Source organism: Populus alba, chromosome 15 (genome assembly GCF_005239225.2).
Source record: "Populus alba chromosome 15, ASM523922v2, whole genome shotgun sequence".
NCBI classification, from domain to species: Eukaryota; Viridiplantae; Streptophyta; class Magnoliopsida; order Malpighiales; family Salicaceae; genus Populus; species Populus alba.
The window spans coordinates 12,055,375-12,066,735 of NC_133298.1; the positions used below are offsets into that span (position 1 = coordinate 12,055,375).

The window sequence follows — 11,361 nt, forward strand, 5'->3', positions numbered from 1 at the left end:
GCTTGAAGGCAAAGTAAATCTCAATCATTGAATTTCAAGAATAAATCTCAACCATTTATTTGATAACTTGGAGACAAAGTAAAGAAAAATGGATCCTTAGATTAAGAGAATGATTGTAGATCATTTGATTAAAAAAATGGATTGCTTGGTGAGAGGGTTCTAAATTTCAAATTGGTCCTCTCATTTCCATAATCATAACTAGATCACTAAAAAATAAATGCATTTTTCTTTTTCCTTTTCTTTCTCTCTTTTTTATTATGTAAAATTCTTTGAAAAAGATACCGAAAACAACACAAATGCATCAAGAACATATTTTTTAGGTTTTTGGTTTACTATTTTTTATTTTTTAAAAAAAAATCAAAAATAAGGTAAAAACATTAGGTAGAAATAAGGATGATAAATTGGCTAATGATCATCAATAGATCATAAAATGATTTTATCACTTTGGATTAATATTTCTTGTAGAATATAAGGTTGTAATAATAGGCTTAGAAATACTAACAAAATCAAGGAGAGATTTATTATTTATTATCAACCAATTATATGGAGAATATAGGTTTAAACACTCTAACCTAATTTTATACCATAATGTAGTCACAAACTTTTTTAAAGTTCTAATCTTTCTTTCTTTTTTAGTGGGAGGAAACAATACATAAGTCAATGACTTAGCTTAGCATGAATTAGGGTACAAGATGCCTTAAATAGTAATGGCATTATCTCTGACAAAATCTATGATCGATCATCCATAAGTGATATCCAATAGAATTGTAATGATAAACAAAGTAATGTAGATTCTGTGGTAAAGAATGATAAAGATAATAATAATATAATTGTTACTACATTTCAAATAAGTACGAGCAAAACATCTTAATGATACTAGTGCTCTTGATCCATGTAAGGATTAAAGAGATGATTTTATAACTTTTTTGCAAGATCATTCATATAAAATTTAAGGTCTTTCAAAATAAAAGTAGTTAATTATATATTTCTAATAGATATATCATACAAAAGATATAAAACTAAATTTTTTATATATGCTTAAGACTAAAAGAAGTTTTTTTTAGTCATGTTTAAGGTTCATGAAGGGCTTTATGGAGCTCAATAATCGAACAATAAAATGAGGTGGCTTATCATGAACTGTGGCTTTCATTGGCCAAACATAACCAATGATTGTGTTAGTTATGTAAAAGAATGCCAAGAATGTCATCAATCCAACACGTACCTTCTAATGAACTCAATGAAATGATCAAACAATGATCATTTAAAGGTTGGACAATGGATTTTATTGGCAAGATACATTCTCCATCATCAAGTGGACATAACTACATCTTAGTTGTCACCGATTACTTCAACAAGTGAGTTGAAGCTTTCCTTATTAATTGATTAATTGAGAAATAGTTATCGAATTCATTAAAGAATAGATCATCCATAAATTTGAACTCTTAAAAACTACCATCATTAACTAAGAATCAATGTTCTTAATATGAATCAATTCACATAGGATTATGGATTAAAAATAGTCCATTATACTCCTTATTATGTTTAAGCCAATATATAAGCAAACTCAACCAATAAAGTTATGATCCTTGACAATTTGAAAGCTGGTAAAAAACAATTTTGAAGCTTGACATTATATTTTGTTAAAAGTACTAAGAACATATAAAACTTCACATAATACTTTTTTAGGGACATTACTATTTACTGTAACATATGGTTATAATGTTATTTTAACTATAAAGCTCAAATTACAATCACTTATAAGATTGCATGATGTAACATGGATGGTTTTGATTATCAGTCAACCATAGTAGTTGAGTATGAGGTAAGATTATATGCAATAGATCATTTCTTAGCACATAAGAGAAAGGTTGAAAGGGCATATGACATACATGTTTGATCAATATTTCTTAGAAAAAGATATTATATGGAAGGTCATACTCCTAATTAGCTATAAGAATGTTAAATATGGTAAATGGTTATAAAGGGAGGTGTTTATTACCTAGTAAACTAGGATGAGAAAACTATTGATTGATCATTGATCGAACCCTTACTAGAATAACATGCTATAAGATAGAGTTCTTAAAAGAACTAAATGGAGTGTTTTATGGTTATGATCTCCAAATCGATCATTCAATGCCTTCAAGAACACTATCTTTTAGCACGGTCTTAAGATTTTATGCTTGTACTTAATAGAAAATTTTAGCAACAATTTTGTTTAATTGTCTTTTTCATTTTCAATTATGAAATCTGCATTGCTCTATTTGTTATGACATTCGTGTTAGATATCAATTATGGTTGATCAATCAATGATTTTGACAAAGATAATGCCATAATTATTGAAGGTTGTCTTGTATCATGATCCATGTTGAGCCAAGTCATTGGTTTTTGTATTATTTCTTCTTAATGAAAAAAAAAAACTAAAGTATAAAACATTTTAATAAGGTTTTTGGCCATATTATGGTATCGATTTTGGGTAAGGTGTTCATGTAAACCCTTGTGTTAACTTCTAATTAAAGGTAAAAAAAACTTCGACGAGTAATGAAAACTTGAGATGAAAATAGATAAATAAATGGTGGAAATAAAAATACATGTGATGTGTAAATGGAGGGGATACCATTCATAAGCAAATTTAAAGGTATTTATGAAGTTAAAATGAGGACTAATAAATTTAGTTTAAAATTCATAATGTTGGTAAATTTAGTTTACACTTCACAACGTTCATGAAATTGGTAATGAGTTTCGACGGATAGAAGAATTAGAAAAATTTTAAATAAATATGTTTTGAGAATGAAGAATTATAATGAAAATGAGAAATAACAATTAAAAATGAATTACATGAAAAAATATTGGTGTAAACCTTAACTGAAAATCGGTAATGTTATTGTGAAACTGTAATAAGTCTGTAAGAGAAATAAATGATAAAAAGAAAAAAATAAGTATATTATTAGAATAAGGAGAGCATCCCAAGGATTTAGTGTGGTAACTGATATGATCCATGAAAGGATGGAACATGAAAATTTAGATTTTTTTATGTAAAATCAACTATTGACCAGTTTTACGCTATAAAAAAAAACTCTGAACCTGATTATCGGATCAAGCTAGAACTTTACATGAAGTCTCCTGAAATGTTGGTCTACCATGGGTTAAAATTCCAGGTCAATCAGAGTTCAAAAAAGTGATACAAAATTACTAGTGGCCAAAAACAGCACGTGGACAATAAGTAAGGGGAAAATTGTAACTAGCTACAAAAGTCTAGCTTCTTCTTCTTTTTTAGAGAGAGAGAGAGAGAGAGATTTGGATAGAGAGAGAAATTGAAAGATTAAAGAAGAAAAAAGGAAGGGAAAGGTTTGGACCATGGAAATTATCATCAATTTGAGTTTGAAAGGGTAATTGATTTTGATTATGGTTTTGAAAGAGGGGTTAGGGTTTGTTGAATTATGGTTGAAGAAATGCTATTTGTGTGGAAAATAAGTTGGATTATGTAATATAGTTGTTTAAATAGAAACTTTGAGAGAGAAAAAAATTGAAATAAACTAATGGGTTTTCCTAATGACAAGTGGTTCATAATTAGTAGATATGAGAATTTCTGTATTAGATGTGATTTTGTGTACATGTCTTTTGATGTGGAAGGTTATGTTATTATATTTGAGGTGAAAGTTAAGATAGGAAGCATGAATTGTATGTTATGTGAATGTTTTGGAAAGTATGAAATGAAATTTATTAGAGTATGGATATGATAACTTATAGATCTAATGGGTGTAATACATGTTCGTGTAAAGAAAATTAACATTATTAAGTAATGAATTTGGTAAGATGTAATAGATGGAGTGTTTGATGTCAAAGTTAGCTAAATTCTAAGTTAAAGAGATTTTGGGAAGATGAAAAAGTTGACATAATTAATTGATAAAACTTGCATTGTTTTAAAAGTTAGATGAGTAAGGGTGAGTTGAAGTGGAGAGAAGAAGTTAAGACAAGATTACAAACTTTGTTAATATAGATCAAGTTGTTAGTTTAGAAATTATGGAAAGCAAACTTGATTTTTGATAAATCTTATTGTTGTGATGTTGAATATTTGGAAGGTTTGTGGATAAAAATTAGGTTGGAAGAGCTATAAACAAGGTTTTAAATCAATCAAACTAAAAGCTTTAAGAAGTTTAGTTTTGAAGAATAATTTATTTGTCTTTACAAACATGTACTATGTAAAGCACTTAATAAGTCTTTGCCCCATAAGTATTGTAAAAAGAGGGTATATATTGTTACTATTTTTTAGGCCCCCCATATAAGCAAAAAGAAAAAAGAAAATACAAAAAAAGAAGAAAATAAAAAATATGTATATATCAGTAAGAAAAATATACCAGAACACCTAAGGAATTGCTGAAAATTGGTTAAGGAGGATCAAATATGCAACATTGAAAAATTCAACAGTATATACCAGAATGCTTAAGAAAAGCTTTATTGGCAAAGAAAATTCAATTTGAGAAGATAAATTCAAAAGTAGATGTTTAAGGGTTCAATTGGAATTTTTCTAGGTTTAATTGAATTTATAAAGAGCTTAATTGCAAGAAAATTTTATTTTTTTAAGTCAATTTAGGTTTTAATTGGAAGAAGTTAAAATTTAAGGGTCGAATTGAAATTTTTAAGATTAATTTGATCAAATCAAGAGCTTAATTGCATAAATATAAAAGTTTGATGGAGAATTAAGAACTTGATTGAAGAAATCCAAAACCGAGGACCAAATTGGAAAAGATGCAAGAATGTAGGGGCTGATCATGGGTTGGATCGAAGAAATTGGAAGTTGTTTGGTCAATTGAGGGCTAAAATACATAAATTCAGAACTAAGGACTAAAATGAAAAAGACGGTCAACTTAAAGACTAGCAATTAAGTTTATTGTTAATGAAATTGCAAGAAATTAAAATTATAAAGACAATTAAGGGTGCAATTAAAAAAATTGAAAGAATAAGGACTCGATTACAATTTTCATATCCTAAATTAAAAACTCTAATCTCACACAAACAATGTGTCGTTCAAACTTGAAGAAGAGAAGATGAGTGACACATCATTCGATCACCTTGGCCTCTGTTTTTTACAATTTTGACTAATTAGGTTTGTAACTTTAAACGAATGAATGTAGAGCTACAAACCTTCTAATTGAGCAAGAGTGGATTCAAATGAAAGGTGTGCATCCCATCTACCAATTTTAGGTGGTCATAGGCTACAATGACATCAGAATTACTTCGAAGAAGCCTCGAAAGTAGGCAACCCAAATAGCTCTAACAGTTTTGGCTGGTTGAGTTGGCAATTTCATACGAATAAATGTAGAGCTACAAACTTTCAAATTGAGTCATATTGGATTCAAATGAATGGTGTGCACCCGCTCTACCAACTCCAAGTAGTCGCAAGTGACGATGACGTCATAATTAACCCGACAAAGCCTTGAAAGTGGGCAACTCAGTCATTCAGGGGTGAAATCCAATTGTGTAAAAAAACTAGTTTTTTTCCTGTGTGTTCACACTCAAAAGCTTCTTATGTGTTCTTATTAAGGGTTCAAAATCCTTCCCTTAAGATCAAGGGTTAAGAATAAATTTAAAATCATCCCAAAAATTCTATAAATACCCCTTACAATCAAAGGAAAATGAGTGAGAAAAAAAAAAAGAACATAGGAGTAACTATCCTAGGTACCTTTCTAATCTAAAATCAACCCCTAATGGTTTGTTTTAGTTGGTTTTTTTATTTTGTTTTATATTTATGTTTACAAGCATAGCAAAGAGTTTTGAAATGTTTAATAAATGATGTTGTATTCACTTCTTTGATGTTGTGATTTTCATTTAGTGTTGTTATTTCTAAAGTTTTTTTTAATGTTTTGAAACATATTTATTGTTGTTTTTAAGTTTATATATATAATATTGTTTTAGTTTGTGTTTTGACCTAGCTTATGCATGTTAATGCAAAGGTGTTTACCTTGACTTTACTATGCATGTTCTTGCACAAAATGGGTTCAAAAGGCCAATTTTGAATCCATATTGCATGAACATTTAAGTTGTGTTAAGTTGTATTTAGATTTGATACCCCAAGCTTTATTTTGGTGTTTTGATGTTTTTTTTTGTTACTGTTTTTTATTCCAATATATTTTTGTATGTTAGTGTGACCTGTTGAGATTAAAAAAAAAAACATGTTTTATAAGCAAAAAAATGTCAGTTTTGAAGGCTTGACAGTGGTTGTATTCTGGGCATGTTGCTGAGTTTTTGATTAGGCAATGTTCTTCACTTTCTTGCGAAGAATATTGCATTGACTATATGATTTGAAATAATTTTGGTCCATTTCTTTGCCCAGAACTATTCCCTGAACTTGATTAGTCAATAATATGTTTTGAAACATATTTATTGTTGTTTTAAGTTTATATATATATATATATATATATATAATGTTGTTTTAGTTTGTGTTTTGACTTAGCATATGCATGTTAATGCAAGGGTGTTTACATTGGCTTTACTATGCATGTTCTTGCACAAAATGGGTTCAAAAAGCCAATTTTGAATCCATATTACATGAACATTTAAGTTGTGTTAAGTTGTTGAATTAGATTTGATACCTCAAGCTTGATTTTGGTGTTTTGATATTTTTTTTGTTAGTGCTTCTCATTTAAATATATTTGTGTATGTTAGTGTGACCTGTTGGGTAAAAAAAATCAGTTTTGAAGGCTTGACAATGGTTGTATTATAGGTATGTTGTTGGGTTTTTGGTTGGGCAATGTTCTTCGTATACGAAGAACATTGCTTTAACTACATGATTTGGAATAATTTTGGTCCATTTATTTGTCCAGAACTATTCCATGGACTTGATTAGTCAATAATATATAGTTAATTCACATCAATAACATGTTTTAATGCTTTTAAATCATATTGTTTGGTTTCATAGTCGAAATCTATTTTTGGCCAAATCATGTTGATTTTGTTAAAAATTAAAGTAAATGAATATTAGATTATTGGTTCTTACATGATTCCCAACATGTCTATACCTTTGGTTTACCCATAATAAGCTTGATTTGAATATCTCATTGGCCAAATCATTGTGATATTAAAAAAAAAAAAAACAATAAACATGCAAAACAAGAGAATTAACTTAATGCTAAGTATTCCTTTCAAAATAAACATATGGTCACTTAAGTAATTTACAATTAAGTTAGAGAATTCAAAGTGATAATAAAGAACATGCTTTAAGTTTTAATATAAATTAATAGAGCTTTTCAAGTGCTTGGGAGCTTTTGTCTTCTAATATGTACAAATTACTAATACTCTATTGGACAGTGTAGAAGGCTTCCGGAGAGTGGCTACTGAAGAATCAACTTCCAATACCCGCCGTTTGTATCCTCCAAAAAGCCTCCAGCAAACAGACAAAATACTGTAATGCTTTCAGGGAACCGTATAACAGCTGTACCTGGACATTCTTCTTCCATCCATGTGCTCCTATTTCCCGATTCTATTTATATTCAATTATTAAACTTTACTGGAGTTTATTTGCTATCTTTCCTTTCAAAAAAATAATAATATATTCAAATAATATTGGTTTTATTTGTAAAAAATATATTTATTATTTTTAATATTCGATTATATTTATTACTATTATGATAGTGCACCAATTACAATCAATGAATTAACTCATGATTTTCAAAATTAGGAGTACTAAGTTATAAAAAAAAAATCATAAAAATTATTATAACTTAAAAAAAAAGGTAAAAGCAAGACAAAAACCTGCTTGCCCCGCTCCCTCGCTAACAATAATTTCCTGTTGTGTTGCTGCCACCACTCCACTAGTTTTTTTTAAAAAGAAAAAAAAAAAAAACGAAAATCTACGGTGTTTGTTTCCATGCTCCTCCTAATAATTAATTGCAGTATTATTATTATTATTCTTATCCCATCGTGTATAAAACAAAACAATGCTAAGAAGCTGAAGTGGCAGTACGGTCTGACCGTACTGCTGGCTGTGAGAGAGAAGAAATCCAAGCCAACCATCTCGAAATAACCCCAGCTACCTGTCCCTCTTGATTGTTGTTATTACTGCTTCGGCTCGCAAACCTGTTCAAACCCGTGCATTCGGACATGCTTCTTGTGTTTATTACACTTCTGCCACTGCCACCAGTCCCATTCCGGTGCCTCCCATCCCCTACCAAGTCCAGCTGCAGATTCACTGATGCCGAGGCCGACGTTGTCGACAATCTACGGCTGTCACTTAATATCATTTCTGACCGTAGATAAAGTAGATCTGACGGCTGTACGTCGCTCCATCTCTGGTGGAACCCACCTGAGACGATTATCCTATGCTCTAATCTTGTTTTATCGTCGATGGTCAAGAGAAGCCCATCCTTTCTATGGCCGCCGCGATCAAAACATCCAACGGTCACGGACGCAGACTCGATATTCTTCTTTCTCGAACTCGAACTGTCCAGGGACCTTCTAAACGACGTCGCAGCAGGAACAACTCCTAACTTGTGCTGGAACCAACTACTCACCCTCTCACCAGCCGAAGAATGCCTGCCTGAAATTCGCCGGAATCCTGGAGACGCGGCGGTGGAACCGTCTCCTTGTTTTCCGCTTTCAATGTCCAAGAATTCAGGATCTTGTTCTGCATTGTTGTAATTGATATTGTTAACATCGTTTCCAATCAACAGAACATCCTCTGGATCCACTCGGTAGCGACAAAGAGGGCATGTTGAATGAGCGTCAAGCCAAGTATCCACGCATTCGACATGGAATGCATGTTTGCATTTGGGAAGTAATTTTAAAACTTCTGTAGGCTCGAATCTTGTTAAGCAAACAGCGCATTCTAGTCCCTCCTTTTGCCCTCTAAGTGAGCTGAACCGAAATATTGGTAGCGACTCGATTACCGCTCGGTCGATCCCTGAGTGTTTTCTTGCTGCTCTTACATTCGGATCGTTAATGTCGTAACCCGCAACGCTGATAGCGTTACCATTTCCACGCTTGCAGTGTTTGGCATAGAGCAGTAAGAGAAAGGTAACGGAAAATATGGTGGTTAAAACGGCTACGATTATGGCTATGCTTGTCCTGAATGGTGTCTCATTTGGTCTACTAATATTTGACTGTGAAAGGGGCGGAGGAGGTGTAGGTGGGTTTAATGGTGTGATAATGTCTCCAATAATGTCTGCAAATAAGGGTCTAAAACAATTAGAGAAAACCGAAGCAAGAAAAATGAACAAGATTGATGACGCTTTGTTGAAAGCGCCCATGTGTCCTCCTGGAGATGGTGGGAAGCTTGAGACTCTTGGGCCGGAAAAGGAGGTTTGTTTTCCGGCGAGATTCTGTGGAATGGGCTTAGATAAGAACACAAAGAAGACGAGGCAAAGGCTTCTAACTCACCTGGTTGAGATATCGTTAAAATACTCACAGCTCCCTTCTCTTAAATTACCTTCAGAGATGGAGACAGACCCATCAGAAATAACAAATGAACCATATCAACAACCGAATAGCTTGAACTTAATTTGTAGTTTGTAACGGCCTATCGTCTCTAAAAAGAGTTAAAAGGGAGAGTTCTTAGAGAGAGAGAGAGAGAGAGATGAAACAAGTGAACACGCAGGAGAGAGGCAGCTAGCTTGCTGGTTGGAAAGAGATTTCAACCTCAAATCTCCGAAACATGGGTCTTAAAAGACAGGAGCCAAACACGTGACGCATGTTCGATGCTTCACCTCGACAGATCATGAAACACGGTTCCCTCATCCCACCTGAAAGTGTGAATGCCGGGCTCATGTCTTGAAATTAACATAGTTATACTATATGGTTTCAACTTTTACCCCCTCTTTTGTTTTAGATATTCTTTTTTTTCGTTGCTTCGTAACAATTGAATCACAATTAAAATTTAAAAATAAATAATATCTTTTATGGGAAAATTAGATAAATGAAATTCAACTTCAATCCATTTCAGTCTTGTGCACACACATACACACCAAAACACCTAATCATATATATTTGGGTGTGTTATTAATCTTTTCACAACTTAAATGTGGATATTTAGATTCATATATAAATCTTATCTCTAAGTGATAAGTCTTGGACAATGTGCACACCACCCTAATAATAAGCTACATAAGTTAAGATATGAATAATACCTAAAATTAATAGATAGATATTTGTTAGATAATATATATAATGAATTGACCCGCATGAGGATGCTATATAAATAGATCATTTGTAATAATACCTAAAACTAATAGATAGATATTTGTTAGATAATATATATAATGAATTGACCCGCATGAGGATGCTATATAAATAGATCATTTGTATTTATAAAAAGGTTCATACAAGAGTTGTGTAAGTGATTTTTATACTTAATATCACCAAGATATCTTGTAAAGAGAATGATATGTTTTAATTCTAACTATATATTGTGATAATCAAGAGTAACAAACAGACAAATACTAAGTATAACATTAAATATATAAAGGTATTTGAGTGATTAAAAGAGAATTCACCATCTTATGTGAATTAGAAAAAATATTTCACAGATTCTCAAATAGTATTGATTGTGAAAACCTTACATATAGTAATACGATTTAAAAAGAGTTTCAAATATTATTTAAAAGATCAATGACAATATTATAGATAACAAATATGATTTGACAGAGAAAATATATTTCATGCTATAATATCTAAATAAGAACTTTTTTTTATAAAGAGATAATAATTACACTAAGAAACAAGGTACTAAAAGGTTAAATCGAACCACATATAACTTTCATAGTATTTAAAAGATCATATATTGCTAGACGGTGCACTTGATCTTTAAATATAGATAAATCAATTACTGAATTGATAATAAATTAAATTATTTAATCCTATTTTGTTTAGGATTGTGATTTGTATTTAGACCAACATATTAGAAACCTAACAAGTCACTCGCATTAAAAGTCATTGGTCATAAATTAAACTAAGATTAATCAATGACTTGATTATAAATAAATTTTAGAGATTGAAAATTATAATGTAATTAATACAATGGATTATAATTTTAGACTTAGAAAAATCAAGTGAGGTCTTAACTAAATAAATTTCTTAAACTATTATGAAATAAATAGATATCATATTATTTAGGGTAAATTGATATTTTACCGGTTTTAGTTATTAGGTTTTTCCTATAAATAAATTGTTGTGCTTATATTTTTTATATAAAAGGTATTGTACACACTCCACTTATATAGATAGACAGAGTATAGAAATGAAAAGGCTAACACTCAAAGCATAATGATCCCTCTCTTAAAGGGGTTTTAAGAGATTCTAACTAGTGGTTCGTATGGATTACTATTAGAGTCTAAACACTTGGATGATTTATGATGTACGATAACCCAGCTT

At 30.9% G+C, this 11,361-nt stretch overlaps 1 protein-coding gene across 1 annotated transcript; it reads right to left on the minus strand.

Moving 5' to 3' along the window:
• Positions 1–7,830: 7,830 nt before the first annotated feature.
• Positions 7,831–9,731, minus strand: LOC118033388 (RING-H2 finger protein ATL43). The gene has a single exon (XM_035038347.2). It carries the CDS (start codon positions 9,240–9,242, stop codon positions 7,938–7,940), a length of 1,305 nt encoding a protein of 434 aa, XP_034894238.1. The 5' UTR covers positions 9,243–9,731; the 3' UTR covers positions 7,831–7,937.
• Positions 9,732–11,361: the final 1,630 nt, after the last annotated feature.

What these genes read in the sequence shown, in the direction of transcription:
- LOC118033388 (XM_035038347.2), bottom strand. Translation starts at nt 9,242, where the DNA reads ATGGGCGCTTTCAACAAAGCGTCATCAATCTTGTTCATTTTTCTTGCT.